The sequence below is a fragment of the Bombus fervidus genome, chromosome 4 (genome assembly GCF_041682495.2).
Source record: "Bombus fervidus isolate BK054 chromosome 4, iyBomFerv1, whole genome shotgun sequence".
In the NCBI taxonomy this organism is placed as follows: Eukaryota; Metazoa; Arthropoda; class Insecta; order Hymenoptera; family Apidae; genus Bombus; species Bombus fervidus.
Window position 1 is genome coordinate 10,193,180 of NC_091520.1, and position 18,354 is coordinate 10,211,533.

Consider the following 18,354-nt stretch of genomic DNA (forward strand, 5'->3'; position numbering starts at 1 on the left):
CAACTAAATGAATTTTAATTGATTTCTTTCCTCACAGTCAGCCTACCTCTCCAGTCTGTGCAAAAGAGTGACAAGGATTTTCAAATTTCGATCCTTTGGATCGAGAATAAAAAAAAGAAAAACGAAGAATCAATCTGTATGAATCTTCGTCTTACACTCACAACAATGACATTATTGTTCTTAATTAAAATCGATACGAAAAAGTCTTCTTTCCTTCGAGTCAGATAACATTTGATCTGTTTGTTCTTGCTCTTCAATTATGAAACGGTGTATAACGTAATAGTATATAGTCTAACGCATTATATATACGTTGCATAATAGTTTATAATGCATATAGTATTGTAATCCGTTAAAGATGGTTGATTTATTAGGGGAAATCATACGAGACACACCTGATTTCGTCTGGCAATTGTCGAAGATTTAGCTCGCGCGAGTCGCGTACGATTGACGGGCGACGGCGACAGATAGCTCGATTCGAGGTAGAAACAGAAGCGCACTGTGCGATACACGGGGGCGGACAGACGTTGCTGGCGTGAAATCCGTGCGAACGGAAATACTGGGGAAGCGTTGGTACGCTAAAATATGCGATCAGAAGCGATAGAATATTACGTTCCCGAGACCCTTAATTGAATTCTCGCTCGCGGCGTTGATCATTAAAGAGTCCGCACTTCCAACCATGAAACCTTCCAACTATAATTTCCCTACATTAATTTCACTACATCAATCGCATTAACCCCTCTGCCAAAAAAATCTAAAATACTTCAAAACTTCTCGAATGAAAAACAACAAATTCGACGCTAATCATTCTACGCAAGAACGAAGAAGAGAAAATCTCCCCTCGATTACTATATCGAAGTATAATCAAGTAACGACGTCCGTCTAGCGGCAGATGCACTCGCTAATGGATTTACGCGTCCCCGTGGTTTCACGAGGCGTTTCGAGAAACCGAATCGCGGAGCGGATCGTCCGCGAGACGAGCGTATTCTCCTCCAGAGAGATAAATTGAAATGAAAAACGAAGGGATAAAAACGAAAGGACGTTGCTCCAGCACGCAGACACGGTCGTCGTGGTAACGGACGGACGGACAATAAAACTACAAGGTGAAATTAGTAGTGACTGTCCAGAAAGGAATCTCGTAACAGCAGCCGGTCGTGAGAGAAAGATCCGTGTGGCTGGGTGGACGCCTGGCGTCTATCCGTCGGGCCCTGAGCCAATGGGACAGGCTGGTGGTTTCGTTTCGTGTGTGTATATAACCATATGTAAATACATTGTCCAGGGACGCAGGCATAAAACGCTACGATATATGGCCCGGTAATTTCTTAATTGCGCCCCGAAAAATTCTTGTCATCGTAAACAGCCGGTTGATTATATTGAAACGACTCGAGGCGCCGGGGGCGTTTCATGGATGAAACGAAGGCTGGACCAAAATGAGTCGAGATAGGGGAAGGTGGAGGGGAAGGCGATAGTAACTGCCTCGGCCGTTTATTTATATGTCTCTCGCGTTTAACCCTTTTGTAGCTGGAAATCGACCGATTTCCATCGACTTCATTGTCTTTCTTTGTTCGGTGTCGCTCTCACGTGAACGCGGTGTAGGCGATCGTTCCCGAATTAATTAGCTTCCCACCGTTTCGTTCTTTTCTAACCAGTCAATATCCGGCTAGGATTCATGGCATGTAATTTGTCGCGAGTTATTTATATTTCGATTTTCTACGATCATCTAGCCTCGGTAGAATTTCAGGATGTTACGGAAGGGTTGGTATTGCTATTGATTTGTATCGAATGACGACAACGCTTCTACAAGGAATTGGAGGTATTTCTCTGAAATATTTGAAGCACAGTTAGGAAGGAATCTGTCAAGAGGCCTAAAAATTGTAGGTTTTGTGTTAAACTAAGAAGTAACAAGTGCAAACGTACTTGTGAAAGATGAACTGGGTACCTATCGAATGATAGTCCTAAGAGGAGATATGTAATATGTACATCACTTACCAGTGTGCGTCCTTTTATGAATTTTGAGATTCTCAGACCTGGCAAAGACTTTTCCGCAACCGGGAAACGGGCAAGGGAAGGGTTTCTCACCAGTGTGCACCCTTATGTGGTTAACAAGTTTGTACTTTGCCTTGAAGGCCCTGCCGTTACGCGAACATCCCTGCCAGAAGCACGCGTGCGTGGTGCACTCGGGACCGCCCACGTGTTCCACCGTGAGGTGCGTCACGATATCGTGGAGGGAGTTGAAGAGTTTACCGCACAACTTCCTTCCGGGTCCGGGCGCATCCTGATCTACCCACATGCAAGACATTTCTTGCCGTTGGCCGCCTGCAACCCCACTGGTTCCACCACCGCCGCTTCCGTTGCTCCTCATATACCTTAAAAAGGCACCGTGAGGATGATGGCTCGGATGGCTGACGGCTGGATGTTGTTGATGATGGATCGACGCTGGCGTCAGATGAGGAGCACTTAAATACTGATGATGAGGCGGTAGTCTCGAATCTTGGGGATAATGTCCTGGATAGTGACTCGCTGCCAGGGGATGTTGGCTGGGATGATGAGGGAATTGCTGCATCGTTGCGGCTGTCCCGTCGTGATGTAACGGTGTGAACAATCCTAGACCACTTTCCGGTGTGGTCGGATTCGCGGTCGCGTTGAATTCGTGCTCGCGGCGGAGGAGAAAATCACGAGCCGCGTATCCAGGATGATGGCTCATGTGGTGTCCCATGTGCGGTGCCATGTGCGATGCCGGATGGGGATGATGAGGGGGATAGCCTTGGGGGTGAAAGTGATGGTGTTGCTGAGACGGAGCTTCACCTGGTGCCGGCTGCACACCTGTACCAGCGTCCGTGGCATCACCACCGCTGGGTGATAGCTTGATGCCCAGATTGGCCAGGTGGTGTGGGTGCGAGGACACGCCATCCAGGAAAGCGTTCATCATCGTGATGGACGAGACGGTTGGTTGCAGTTGCGGTGTCGATCAGTTCAGATACCAGCTCATGCCTCTCCGCCAACTTCTCGTCTTTGGTGGATGAAAACGTGTTCCAAAACGTTCCACGAAGGATAGGTTTATTAGTTTAAATCATACACTTGGGAATCACTGTAAAGTACACTGTCTATGTAACTTCACTTCAGTTCACTGTTTCTCTTTTTCCTGTATCCGTCTGTCGTTTCTATTTCCTAAATCTTCGTCGCTTGGCTGACTCACTGCATATAATCGCCAATTATGTCCGTTCCGAAGTCTTCGTACACGGTCTCCCTCTTTCCACGCTTTGTAATCGCGACCGTGCGAACACTCGGAAAACTCTCCGTGAGACGGTTCCGTCTCGCGCGTTTTAAGAAACAAACACGAATTTACTCGTGTGACAGTTTTGCTTTGTTTCACTCACGTCGAAGTCGTTCTTCGACCAACACTGAGTGTATGTTCATGCATCTTTAGATTACCACTGAGGACAAGTACACAGTAACGCTGACTAACACGATTCGCGTGTACGTCTTCAAAACGCATCCAAACATAGAGGATAAAACATCCGTTGCGTTCCTTGCTGCGTTCACAGCGGGACTGAGAGTCAGCACTGGGCTCCCGCCGAGGAGCAGCTCGGCCGATTTCGGCGTTTACGAACCTGCCCTCTCTCCTTGCCCCGTCTTTTCCTTCTTCTCTCTTCATCGTCCTGTTCACCGGTACTCTCTCTCTCTCTTTCTCTTTGGCTTCGTTCTCGCTTCACCGCTTGGTCCGCACGGTAGAGTTCGTGTATCCTCGGTTGCTTGCTCGTTGGAAACACCCCCTACCCCCACTAAAGGCCATCCGTTATACGGTGGATGTAAGCCCAAGCTCCGCCAGTGGCGGACGTTCTCTGGTGGATACCAGCGTTCCATTGGCGACGATCGCATCACTGGCAATTGGAGGCCTGCTGCTTCACTTTGGCCTCTCACCGAACCAGCCGGTTTCTATGGGCGGGAAACACGACAAAGCGCATGTCGGAACTCCGCCTTCGTGAGCACGCCTATCGTGGGAGGATGACATCAGGGACGTCGCGACCTCGACGCTCGATGATCTTCCGTGTAGAACACGTTTTAGAGGCTTTTCGAATGGTTGCGGATATTGGCGGGTCCCTGGGAGTCTTGCGATTTTGGACGGAGTTTCAGGAGTTGAGCGTGGGAGTTTCAAGAGAGTGGTTGTTAGAGACTTTCATTTTGTTGATTTTTCAGTATTTGCAAAGTTTCGTAGTTTCGAAATACACAATTAATTAGTCGTAATTAATACACACTTTTTCATAAATCGCCCCTTACTTCAATTTCGTTTATTTCGATCGCGATGCACTTGTTTAAGAAGAGGTCTCTAGCTATGAAAGACGACTTGGATGGAAAATATTTTGTGAATTTTCTAGTATTTGCGAGTGTCATGATTCTTAAACAGATGTTTTAGTAAAATATTCTTAATCCTTAGTAATATAATCTTAATCTTTAGATTACGACACGGACGGTCTAGAATCGACTACCTGGCAAGCATAATCTGTAATCCTATTGCTTCTTTTTTAAGCTGTTTGTTAACGCGTATCACAATATTTCCCAAACCTTGTCATATGTCTGATCGGTAATTCAGCCAGTTTTTCCACCCTCGAAGGGCAGAAGCGAAGCTCGATTCTAATTGCGGAGCGCATTCGTGCGAGTTTGCGTATCTGCATGATTAGTGGAAAAATATCAAGCCGGCTAGGAAGGCGACGAGTCACGCGAACCACTCGTTTATAAATTATCACGGAGAGACGAGGAGGAAATCTTCTCGTTCAACGTTTAACCTCCATCTCGAAAATTGTATGCACGCGTAATCGCGCGACGCTCCATCCTCTTTCGTTCGTTTATCCAATTAACCGACTTTACTTACTTGCAACGTCGATTAATTACACCAGACGCACCGGTGTTTCCAGCTTTTCTTCGCGCTTCCGGGTATCGCGTAATATCCTCGCGAGTTGAAACGCGGAAGCTCGCGTGTTCGAGCCTTATAATTAAATACTTCGATATTTCAGCGTCGAAATTCTTTCAGCCAGTCTTCACATTCTTTCTATTTTCCCCGACATTCTCCTTCCTTAATACCTCTTTCCAAGCGAATCCATTTGGTAAAATCGGAAAAATCAAGTATGATGAAGTTCTTCGTTGAGAATGGTTGATAGGTACTTAAACATTATAGAATTTGAGAGAACTATAGAAACTTCAAGGAACAGGTTAGTTTGGAAATAAATATTATTTACAACTAGCTTTATATACAACTACCTATTTAGGGTCAGGATTAAAGATCCTGATTAACATCAAGTTTATAAGTCGCCAAAATTAATAATGCTGATCCTGAAAATCTATTGGGTATATTTATTTGTGGTAAGGTAATAAATTTCTGCTGTTGTTAGGAACTGCTAGCAGAAAATGTTTCGAATTTTCAAACAGTTAATGTTCCGTTTCAATAGCTGACATAATATAAGTCAACGGATCAGAAGATCACCTAATTTGGGGTAAATTAACCACTCTATAATCAAGTACTGGTTTCATGTTTGTTATTTGATAAAGTCCACAAATTATAAACAAAAACATTCTCTTCAACTTGTCTCTCTGTTGGCGCCACTTCTGTTCGCTTAATTATCATAGACTAAAAACAATCGAACTAGAAAGTAAGTTAACGAATAGTCATCATAAAGTTCATTGCCAGTTTCTACTAATTTAAAGAATGAAGCAATTCATTTCTATAATAACAATTCCTTAGTATTGTCATTTATTAGTAATACTTGTTTTATGTTAGCGGTTATGTCGGATTTTACAGCATTGTTTCAGGGACAATACGAATAGTGTTATGTTCATTACCATTGATTCTGCTACCTGTTTTCATAATACAAAAGCTTTCTTATCTGGTTTGACAGGTCATTTATGGTACGTGCCTCAAAATCCTAGTATGTTTTTAAATAACAAAGACAACTCGGACCCGGAAATAAAAGTAAATGTGGTCGGATTGAAAAACGGGAAATTTTTTGATTTATAGTAAAGTAGCTTGTAGTTATTCCAAATTAGAAATTATAGTAGAGGTAAAGGTAGAATATATACCTGGCAGAATATATAAGTTAAAAATACCTACTCTTAAATATCTTCTAATAATTTGAAAATTCTTATTCGATAAAAATCAGTTCTGTTTCGCGTTCCACGTATCTTCTTGTTTCGTGGCGTTCACTGCCATTGGATATATTAACGGAGCTTAATCATCCGCGTGAATAATGCAAACACATCGAGTGTTTAACGGGGTGCCTCATTGTCGCGGCAAAAAATGGCGTCCCATTATGTCCATAATGGGCACGGTGGCTGACTATTTGATATTAATAACTATCATAAAGCCGGACTCGTGGCTCCTTCGTGCACTTAGGAGGTACATCTGAATGATGCTTTCCATCCACCTTCTGTCGCTTACTAACAGCACGACCCGTTCCTCCGGCGCACACATCGATCCTCTTGTGTTACCGGACGATCGGAGTGCGCCACGAACACGAGTAACTTGGTCCGTGCATTCTGGACCCAGTTCAGAGATCATTTTTATTAGAAGTCACGAACGAAGCGTGTCATTTATGCCGGATGACATCATTCGTTTCATTATTGGAATCGTTTAAAACGCTTTATCTTTAAGAAACAGATTCTCTTAATTTACAAATTGGATATGGCGTTACATGAAATAAAATATTATTCTATGAACGTTAGAAGATTTACAAATTTTCTTCTAATTTCCCTTTCGTTCTGCATTTCGGTTGTATAGTATTTTTTTTTTAACTAATAAAATAATATTCTAAATTTCTCTAATTATTGTATGTATAAATATAGGTTCGCATGGAATAAAATATTTTTCTGTGATAGTTAAAAGATGGACGAATTTCTTTCGATTTTTCAAGAGCCAAATGATTCCACGGGGATTATTAACGATCACACGCGAATGTAACTCAACGATTCGCATTGCCGAGTACATTCGTGAACGGACCATCAATCTAAGGGCCCACGATAGAACTTTCATCACGGGAGTGCGGTTACAGGGTCGCGAAACGCGAACACGACGTACGCACCTACGCGATCGTTCGTTCGTTCGCAAGGGCCATCAACAAGGCCAGACATTGTTTCGTTCGTTCATCAGTCACGCTCACGGTGTAGTCATTACATTTAATTAATCGTTAATTGCGAGATCGTGAGCGGATCGCTGCGTTCCGCTCGCGTCATGGCTAGTGCGGATGAAAAGTTGCCGAGTTCATTTCTTCATTTTCCCCCATGTTCTTTGTTTCTCATTGAATATATGTATATTCTCTTATTATTTAATTTGTACTTTACAGTTTGTTCAGCTGCACATTCGGTACATTTTTCTAGCTTAATTAATTTTAATAAAATAAAATGTGGATGGCTACCCCCAACGGGATACCACCATATTTCTTCAATAAAATTGGCGCAATATAGTTTTTAATATCACGGTGAATGTTTCACGTAGAAAGGTTTAGTTCTTGAAGTATAATTTATTATTATCCTCCCTTTACGATCCCTTGACTCCTTATTTATTAATAAGATATATGATCCTTAATTTGGCTGCAAATAATTCATTATTTATACTTCGATTTTTACTTTCAAGATTTATTCTAAAATACTTTTAATTATTTCTTCATTATGTACCAGCAATTACCAATAATCTTTTTCGTTTTATTTTTCAATCGACTCTTCCAAATCGAACAACGCAAAAAGAATTCTCGCCATGTGGAACAGGTAAAACAAGTTTAGGAGAAATCTGATCAACCTAGCTGATCCTCGATGTGTGAATACGTGAAAACACGAGTAACCATGGTGTTTCCGCGCGAAAATACGCATCATTAAAAACGATCGTGTGATTTATACGCTAATAAAGTTTTGTTAGAATCGTAGCGGAATGACATTTTCCCGAATCAGGATCAAAGAGAACCGACACGCAAAGGCTTGTAGATGCCGCGGATAGATGGAAGGACAAGAAAGGAAAGAAAAACCGATCCGACTACTAGATATTGTCCCGAAGTCATTAGAGACATGACGATCTCTGTCGGTCCGTCACAATAGTCTGTCCTGTTCTTTAACGTAGCAACTTCTTTACATTCCTTCTCTTTTGGTGACTTGTAATGTTTCAGGCGAAAAATGGTGAAAAGTTCATACCACGGATATCTATCTCGATAAGTTCCTTGTTAAAAAATTTTCTACAGAAATAAATTTCTAACGATAGGATAACGTTATTTTTGAAATTCTTAGATTCCCTGGAAGACGTGTAAATTGTGAATTTTTAAATAGTATTCGTTTACTAATACTTCTATGTCATTTTGTGCGATCCTTTGTAATTTCTAAAAGAAAATTATGTCTTGAATTTTTCTTTGTATTTCTTAGTAACAAGGATTTAATGTACACCTGATGATCAGAGCAATGGTCTATGTATAATCTGAGTATTTATGTAACGATGAATTACTGGAAAAGTAGCAAAAGTTGTACGGAGTGTTACATATTATAAAATATGCATTCAACGTTCCGTTAAGCTTAACTTCCGTAACTTTAAAAGGAATTGTAGCACTGCAGACACCAACAAATCTAAATACTAACTTCGGTTGCAATCCCTTTATTTATTTTTTCTAAGTTTCGTCGCTTTGTAAACGAATTTCCCTATCGAAAGCCACAAGTTCTATGGTTCTAACATTAAATTACTAAAAATAGAACTGTTGCATTAATTTAACTCTGTCGCGCCTTCGTTGCTTCGAGACGTATCGCACCACGAAACGAAGCAAAGCGAAGGAACGACACGCAATTATGAGAAGCATGTAACTAGGACACGTTTGGAACACGATAGCAGTCGGGATCAAGGCGGAATTCCGGCGCAAGGGATGACAAAGTCGTGGGCGGCTCGAAGTGACTGAAAGATAAGATTTCTACGAGCGATGCAAGAGCAGATATGGTTCGATAGATAATCTCAGAGAAGGATCGCCGAAAAAATTATTAGGGAACTGGCTGGTGACCAGTCGAACAGTTCACCAAACCTGGCCCCTATGAAAATGAAAAATACTTGGAATATGATAATAAAATTTATTTATTTCTCTCTGCTCCCATCCGCACAGACCGTGCTAGTCATTCCTAGCTGAATAACCGTGAAGATGGAGGGAATCCGAACGACCAGTCTGCGAGCGCCCAACGTCAGGAACAATGAAATATTTCCTTTCATTTTCCAGGAACAGAAAAGAAAATGGTCCTGGGAGGAAACATTTGTCAACGATTTCTCCGCCTTCTGGGGGCAATTTTTGAAGTTTCTACTCTTCTGTTATCTATTGCACGCTCTTGATTGATCGCTATTAGTAAAATTTGAACCATTTTGCTGAAATAAAACCGTGTGAAAGAACATAGGATTGCGAAATATAGTTTAACGTTAGAGGTTCCGACGTACCAGTCGTTTTAGAAGAATCGACTGGCAGAATTTCGTGAAAAATCGTAACGTAGAGGGAAACGAAATGGCGAAGAGCCCCCATAGAGGGGCACAACGTTCGAAGGAAGTTGTCGCCGGCTAGAGCAATGTTTCTCGAGAGGCGAAAGGGATTCTGGCATCTAAAACAAACTCTTACCCCCAGCAGCCTTTATCCGCCGTATTTTTCGCTGACAACCTCCTTCTAGCGGCTTGATTTACGGTCCGCGTCCTCGAGAACGCCGGGACAGGGAACGAGACAGAACGAGAAGGTGGAAAAAAAAGAAGGCGAAGAGGAAAACCGTTTTTGGGAAGCATTAATATTTATAGTTGGCCGCGTCGCGCGGCATAATTTTACGAGAGAATTTACAGCTACGCTCTTTCGCGAACGCGATCTTTCCTTTCGTTTTTCTCTTTCGCGTGTCACTAGTCGTCGACGACGGTTTACGACGCCTATCGGTCCACAAAGAATCGAATCGTTCAAATCTAAGGGAAGATACACGAAATTACACTTCATAAAATTTGGGACAAGTTGGGAAATTTGGAAAAGTTTAGAAATATTGGGAACGTCCGGTCCTTTATGCAAATTCGTATGCTTGCGAAGACGATCGAGCAAAAAGAAATTTATTTTACTTTGCATCAATGTTGCACGATACGAAGTTAAATTCCTGTCGAGATATTAAACATCGGATAATAGTCATCGTGTAACAATTAATTTCGTGCTCGTGCCATAGTCACTCCCATTTCTCGAATTCAATAATTTTCCAATTTTTCTTGGTAAAAATATTTGACGACGCCCCTTAACGAACAAACAGGAGACAACGACGGACAATCGGATAATTGGCGGGCGTAGAAGCAATAAATTTCTATTAGCCGAAGCGATCGATCGATTAATAAATACATTAATAACTACGGTGTTTCTGATGAAAATACAGCGGCGCACAATACGAGGTAAATGCGAGGGGTGGGACTCGTCGCGGCGTCTGTTGTCCGTTTTAGTTTTATTTGTGTGTCGATGTTTGTCCGGGCCGCGAACAAAAACGATTCGTTAGGCGACTTACCCCCACGATAGCGGTCTTACCCCTAAAAAATGATCGTCCACCCCCCAGTGAGCAGCAGATGCAACTTCCCTCGGCTATCCCTTGACCCTTCGCCATGGACCCAGTGTGTAGGTGTAGGTATACGTTTTCCCTTGTCATATTTTGTTTTCTCCTTTTCCATCCTCTTCCCCCTCAGCACATCGTACCGTTTACTAGACGATCCTCGAAGATCTTCCGATTAGATCATCCTTATGAAACCACTATAATAACGTGTCTCATGGGACATTGCAGGGGAAATGGATAAATAATAGAATATTCCACGTATTTCATTGATTCCCTATACTGTCCTGTTTAATTAAAATTTCCTACCTATTCTTCTTCTTGTTTTTCTTCGTTCGATTAAATATATTTCGTCGGTATTTTGCAACAGCGTGTATACCTTTAAGAGGTACTAAGTAGGATAGCTTCAAGTATTTTAACAAATATTGAAAGATGAAAAAATGTCAAACTATTTCCTATGTCTTTATTCGAATCTATGCATTTGTTGTAACTTCAAATTTCCGACAAATGCATAAAAGTCTGTTTACCGTAAAACAACTAGAAAATAGAAACAGCAGAAAGCAGTTCATTTGTCTTAAAATTGGTCTGTCAAACATTAAGGAGTATTTTAGTATAACATAAATGGTCAGTGGTGTATATTCGTTAAGGTCAAACCAAAACCCGCATTTGCATACGTAACTCAGAAAATCGTAGACGTCAGTCGAGTGTCTCAGAGGGGTGGAGAAGAAGGCGGGCACCCCGTCGAGGGGCCCATGGTCTTGACCAAACCAGTGAAACACAGGGAAAAATGGAAATGATCGTAATTACCAGGAGAGAGCAGGTTGAGACAAAGGGTGAGCCGTAACTCATCGCCGTTCGCCACGCCCAATGCTCATTTTCGACATCTTGGTCACGTAGATTCAGCTCGTGTACCGCCTCTGTCGTCACCGGCTCTCCTCGTCGAGATCTCTCGCGGAGACAACGAAGCTGATCTTGTAACCGAACGCTCATTACGCTCGAAGATGCAAGATAGCCGCGCTGTTTCTTCGACCTTCTTTTTGCCACGATCTCATCGAACCGAGATGTCCTTCTTTGTAATCGACTTAATTACACCTGATGACATATGTCTCTTTCCCTGTGTTCGATATTTTAAGTTATGAACATTTCGTTCGAAATCTTTCCTCAATCCATACACTGTCAAATTTTCCTTTTAACGTCGTAAAAAAGAATTCACAGGATTCCCTCAATATCTTTTTCATCGATATTTCATCAAAATTTATTCCTCTCATTTAAATTTTACGAAATTAAAAAAAGTCAATGTATTTATGAACATTATGATAAACCACACACACACATTGCTTGGTGAATTTTTTTTCCAAATAGAGACACAGTACAAACATAGACAGTACAAACAGAACATAGACACGGAACAAACATAGAGTACTGAGTCTTCAGAAAAATTTGAGTGGATATTTATCTCAAGTTCGCTACTGTGACACGAATACCACGGGTCATAATCGCGGCGATTTTCTCGAGCAGCGTGCACAATGGCTGGATGATTTTTAATAAACGTCCAGTCGGTCATTCGCCATCCCGTATCATTGTTAATCCTTTGTGTCTGGCGAATGAAGAACGCCAGATATTGAGTCGATTAGTACAACAAAGAAGAGTGCACTCAATCAGCTAGGAGCATTAAGCCTACGTCCTATTGCGAAGAGGACGCAGCAATATGGGAACAATACGAATTGTCCATGATCTTTCCTCGTTTACACAACAACGTTCCATTAACCCTTTCTCGAAATAACACCACTCAGACTCTACTATATCATCCCTTCTTCATTGCTTCTATTAGTTTCCACTTCGTTTCATCCTCGAGTGTATCCAAAATCTGGATTCGTCTTCGTGACACGTTCGCAACGTTGATTAAGGGACAATCAAATTTTTACGATTCTCTTCCCCTTAGTGGAGGTCGGAAACGAGGGCTAATTTTCTTAGGAAGAGTCTCATCGCGATCGGAGGCTCGGGGACACCGGAAAGGCCGCTAATGAGAGAACAGAGAGAAGAGAGAAGGGTGGTCGACGAATACGGAGATGAAAATGAATTGAGTGAATGGACTTGAAGTGCTCCCGAGTGGCGGGAAGTGAGCAACTCCGACGAGAGAGTCGTGCCCCTCTTGCGCGTTCCTCGCTCCTTCCGGGACATCCGACGTAATCTAACCGACTAACTAACTCGTTTCGAACGATTTCTTCTGCATCGATGATCTACACGAGACAGATCCCAATGATATTATATCTTGATTATTTTACAGAAATAATCTTTGGGATGAGAGAAATTACGTTTCCCATTCAACAGCCATCTAAGATCTACCGTCTTGTATTTTACAATTATTATAATCGCAATTATTCTAATTATATCAATTGTAATCAGAAGCAAAATATTCGTTTATTGTTACCTCGTAACAGGATCTAAACAAATATAGATTATACGAAAAGGGAAAAGATTTAATCGAATCGTGTACAACACAATCGTCTACAACTTGACCGATCGTCTAAACTCAAACAAACGTTCCAACAAAATTCATTCATCTCTTAAATAATTCTTTCGCGTCGTTCCGAGATAGTTACTTTCATGAACGCATTAACGTTCCACGGTGCACAGAAACTCGAGTCGCGATTGGTCGGCCACAATAAGCACCGATCGGACGTACCTGTCTGCACCATCGAGCAGACAGGATAGAACCGACTGGAGAAGAGAGAAAGACGATGGGTATCGTGTGGGTGATGACTAATAGATTTCGTGCTCTGGCCCATCCATCTCGCGTTCTCGAACTGCCTCGACACAAATCGATCTTGCCGAGGCGGTCGCGTCTACGAAACACAGAGGATATCGGCTATCGATAGATCCCTCGACTCGTCCTACCTCTTCTCTCTCTCGCTCTCTTCTTCGAATGCATTTATAACATTGGCCACGGCCCTGAACTGATCGCTCGCGAGAGGCTTGGACGGTTTGTCATTATGAATATTCTACGGATGATCTTCTGTCAGACACCGGCGAAAGTTAGGAGACTGCGCTCGTCACTGTGTCTACGAGAGAGCGAGCCTATTTCAGAGAAAGAGTATTAGCTAGGATTAAGAAAGTATCGGCGTGGAAAGGCTGTGTTTCTTCGCGTATAACATCCCTGTGATGTATTTCTAATGCGATTTGAATTAGTTGTTTAGGGTAAAGAAATAGAATGTGAAAGTAGTTATTCGGATCGAGTGATACGTTTGAGAAGTCATCGATTACTAAAATTTATCGCACTTGTTCGAGTTTGTAACGTTCGACGTTAGTAATGCCAATATATCAAACTAACGTGCAACGTAGAATTTTGAATGTCATTGTCGTTTACTAGATTGTTCAACCGTTACTTCTAACATGTTTTAACTTAACATGTCTTTCATTGTTAAACATCCGCTTCGTAAGACATACGTAACACTTATTGGTCGCTCGTCGTATTTTTGCATTTTATCATGCTACGTTTATGATGGATTTTTGGAATGATTTATCTTCCAACGATGTAGCCTAATTTTCTAAAATTTTGTAGTTGTTGAAGAACTTTGTTTCCCTCGTTCGTCGATATGTTAAATAACCAACAGTAAAATAATTTGTAATATATATTACAAGTATTACAAGTATATAATATACTTGACACTAGTCTGTGCACCAAGTTCAATAGCAAAGGTTCCTCGCATTCGATCCGCGAGGGAACCCATCGATCGTGATCTGCGAAACCGACAGAGTCGGCTTAATCTCAATTAGCAAATTCGTGCCGTCCAGCAAAATAATAAATTACACGTCGTTAGAGCGGTCCCTGGCGATCGTCACGCGTGCACAGGGACGCAAGAAACGCGGCTGGACAAGGAACCGGGGAAACGGCCGATTAAACGAACGATAAAAATGCCGGAGCAATTTACAGGCGGGTCGTTGGATCGCGGAATAATTGTCATCGCCGATGTCCCGTGGCACCGTGGCGCCACTCATAGCCAATTAGCCGATGCAATTAAAGAATTACACAGCGATGCACCTCTAATCCTGAATTCCGCGGCCAAGTTCAAGGCAAAACGATGGTGACATCATCGTCTGTCTCTTTTTTTATCTCTCTAACGTTAACGCTGCATCGCCGAAGAGAGGAGGAATTCTACGACGAAGGGAGAACGCGATGCGCCAGTAAAATCAACCCTTTACGATTCTTGCGAGAACATAATGTGCCAGACGTCTCCATACTTTGTCGTTCGTGACATCAGCACTGTAGTTGAAGACGAGTCGGTGTTTCTGGGTTTTGTTGTTACGATGAGATATTGGTATAAAGAAGAGGGTTGTGCAGGGTGTTCCGTGGAATGTCGTGGAATGTAAAGTTTCTAGGGAATTCGGAATCTTAGGGAAAAATTTTTAAATAAATATATTTCTTTATTACTTCTTACTATTGAGATAAATTATTATCGTCTCAGCGTTGCTCGAGAAGAGTAATTTGCGAGGTTGATTTTAGGAAAAGATCGTGGGAATAAATTAGATAAATTTTTGAGTTATTTTACAAATGCGATTCAGAGAAAATGTTGCGAATAAATAATTCTTTCTCGTCCTTTCTTATTGTTTACATGGATTTTCATATCACGTTATAAAACGATAAGACGTGGAACTGGCTTTTTTTTTTTTAGAAACAGAGCTTTGTGCTACCAGAACTGGTCCATTTTTTACCGCAGTGTTATCCGCGTTGCGAAGATGCATTGGACGCGAGATCGTGTTAGTAAAAACGACAATGTAGAACAAATTACGAGGTTCGAGGTTGGCCCTGTCTCCTCGCGGCAGCTCGTCCGTAAGATTTACGTACTTCAGCTTCGCGAATGCCAATAAATAGTCGATTCGGCGAGCGGGAACAATGACTGGCCGCTTTCCTCGCAGAAATCTTTGGCACGGCGATCCACTCATGCCGGAGCTGTCTTGAAATATGGCAAGTCGTAAATATTTTCCGGTGGAAATATTTTGTCACCTTTATTGCCGTGAGCTTTTTGTTTGATCGTAAATTCGGTGGCTAGGCGTGTTAAAGAAAGAGCACAGGTACCACTTCTGTATTTACTGACCATGCACTTCTCGAAATTTTATTCTTCTTTCATTATTCCAATAATGAATAATAGTTAATGGACTATTATATAACGAGTAACAAATCTTCAGTAGTATTAAACGATCGATTTGTCTCGCTCAAACAACAGAAAACTCGTCCCATCTGAAAATTCGAAGGAAATAAAGCTACAAAATATTCTTGCTGAGAAAAACAAATTTTTACATACTTGGGATACATACTCGGAAGTTTCTCAATAACTCGGAACGTCCGTTTGGTTCCGACCAGAGAATTCGTTTTTTAACGTTCTTTCATTAATGTCATACACGTGTCGCGTTGACAACGTGTACAAATATTCCATTTAACCTTATCCTTTCCCAACTTCCTTCTTTTTTCTCTTTTTTATCTGATTTTTATCTGATCAAGAGGAAGGATTACATCTGTTGATCGCGACGCATTATTATCTCACCAGCAATTTATTGCCGATGATAATATTTTCTGAGCAAATAATAAAAATAGCCGAGACGGGGACGTCGTAAATAATTGGACGGCTCGAAGAACGAGGTTCAGGATCTTGGAACATCAGTTTCGACAGCGTTTACGAGGGGATCGTAAGCTAAACGGTCGAAAGTGAATTCCAGGTGTGTACTTTCCAAAAGTTTATGGCAACGGACAAAGGAAAGTCAGAATGCCTGAATGTCTCTTTGGACCCTCTCCTCTTTTCTTCTCGTTCTTCGGACTTTTGACTTCTGCCTGGAAGTTAATTGGTCCTGATCAATATTTTATACGCTCTTTAAACTACTAGCTCCCCGTAGAATAGAGAGTATAGAAGAGAAGGAACGGAGAACACGAGTCGCGTTTATGGCGTTAATTTGAATACGACCGTGGTTTGTCTCGTAGCAACACGTCTTTATACAAACATCCATAAATACCAACTGCGTTAATGGCGGTCACTCCCTTGTCTAACCACGGTAGGTTCAGTGTAACTTAACTGATGAATCACTGAGCTATTCAATTTTTTGACCACATAATAGCCATTATTTTTAATCGAAACATGGAAGATGAACGATCTATAAAACCTAGCTCTGTTACCATTATATATCTTGGTTTCTTTCTTTCTTATAATATTCGTAGTTTGAATTATTTGTTAGTCAATGTTCCTTAGTTCGATGTCCTCTTGCATAATTAATCCTGTTGTTCTTCTTGGATCTATATGGCTTGAAATGAATGTTACTGTTCGATAGATATTGTTAAAGTATATGTAGTTGTTTGGTTTTGGTATTTGATGTAATTTTGCTATAAAAAGTCTTACGGAGGACGTAGAAGCGAGAGATGCAGAAGGGTTGCAAAGAGAACGGTGGATCCATGGAAGGAAGGCACGGACTCACGCCGAGTGGGAGTGGCGTGGGTGTGTCCAACATACTAGCTCACACGATCTCCTATAAACTTTACAAACACGATGTAACGACTGCCGTTTGCACCGTTTTATAGGGGCCAAAGCGGGTGATCCCGGGCGAAGTTTGGCAGACCGCGAATAATGTCCTTGTTTCCCCCTGCGGAGACCAGACATTGACACCCTCTTAAAATCGACTCGACGATGGATTCATGGCGTTCGCCGAGAAATAAACGCGTTTCGAAAGTATTTGTGCCTGAGTTATTTCTTCGGTCGGTTTTAGAAGAATTTACAATTTTTCAGAATATTTATTAGTGTTTCTGATGCATTATAAAATCGTTCGTGAAATCAAATATTTCAAATCCTTGGAACAAAAGTAGAACTTCTTTTCCGGTTCAAATTGAAGAATGAAGATTTCGTAAAATAAGTTTTTAATTTTTCAGTTTGCAAATTTTCAAAATTTCGAGATTCTGAAGTTTGAATATTTCCAATTCCAAGCTGAGTCATTTAAGCTTCACGTTGTATTAGGACACATTTCCAACTTTGAATAGTCTGAAGTTCCTTCATTCACTCTACAAAGAATATCATCATCGTTAACAAAATGTAAACCACAGTATCCAAGTTTCATTGTCATCTCCTCCCACACTTTGCTACCATATCTTTGGCGGAAAAGAGAAAGTTCAAATCCAGGGTAACATGAGCGGTTGTTTAAACGACATGGACGTTCGTCCTCGAGACGTCCACATAAATTTTGTCATTGACTGCGCTCGAACTGGTCAAATAGCTTCCCGACAGTGCCGTTTGCGGAATTCCGTGCGGCTGTCACAGGATTCCACAACGTCTGTTTACGCAGATCGTGAAAAATCACTTTTCCATTTACTCGGAAAGCGTGTGTTGGGCACATGGCGGAAGTAGGCCACAATAAACCCAATAATTTATCCCACGCACAATCTTTCTTCTTTGTCGAACTTCTGCCCGCTTAAACCACGGGATCCCTTTTTCACACTCTTAGGGTAAAAAAAAAAAAAAAAAAAAAAAAACAGACAACGTAAGTGTAACTCTACACTGCAGTCGGAATTCGAAAGATGCTGAAATATTTGTGAGCTGGAACACTAGACAAAACTAAAAACACATGTTCGAGTACTAGGGTAGACGGAAATGTGGTGGTGAAACTGCTTTTTTCATTTGTAATTTCAAATTCAGACTAAGATCGAATCGATTATTTGCTTTCTGAAAGATTAAATACTAATCATAGAAAAATTTATCGAATGTGCAGCTGGACAAATTATAAAGTACAAATTAAATAATAATAATAATAATAAAAAATACTAATCACATA

The 18,354-nt window shown here is 41.4% G+C and overlaps 1 protein-coding gene and 1 long non-coding RNA gene across 2 annotated transcripts in view; one reads left to right on the forward strand and one right to left on the reverse strand.

The window, feature by feature from the left end:
• Positions 1-3,566, reverse strand: part of LOC139986966 (zinc finger protein ZIC 1) — a 36,715-nt gene extending 33,149 nt beyond the window's left edge. The window contains exon 1 of the mRNA XM_072002752.1: positions 1,987-3,566. Coding sequence (XP_071858853.1) covers positions 1,987-2,926 — 940 coding nt within the window. The 5' untranslated portion in view covers positions 2,927-3,566. The remainder of the gene's footprint in view (positions 1-1,986) is intronic.
• Positions 1-18,354, forward strand: part of LOC139986979 (uncharacterized) — a 149,383-nt gene that overhangs the window by 74,997 nt on the left and 56,032 nt on the right. The gene's annotated exons all lie outside the window — the stretch shown is intronic.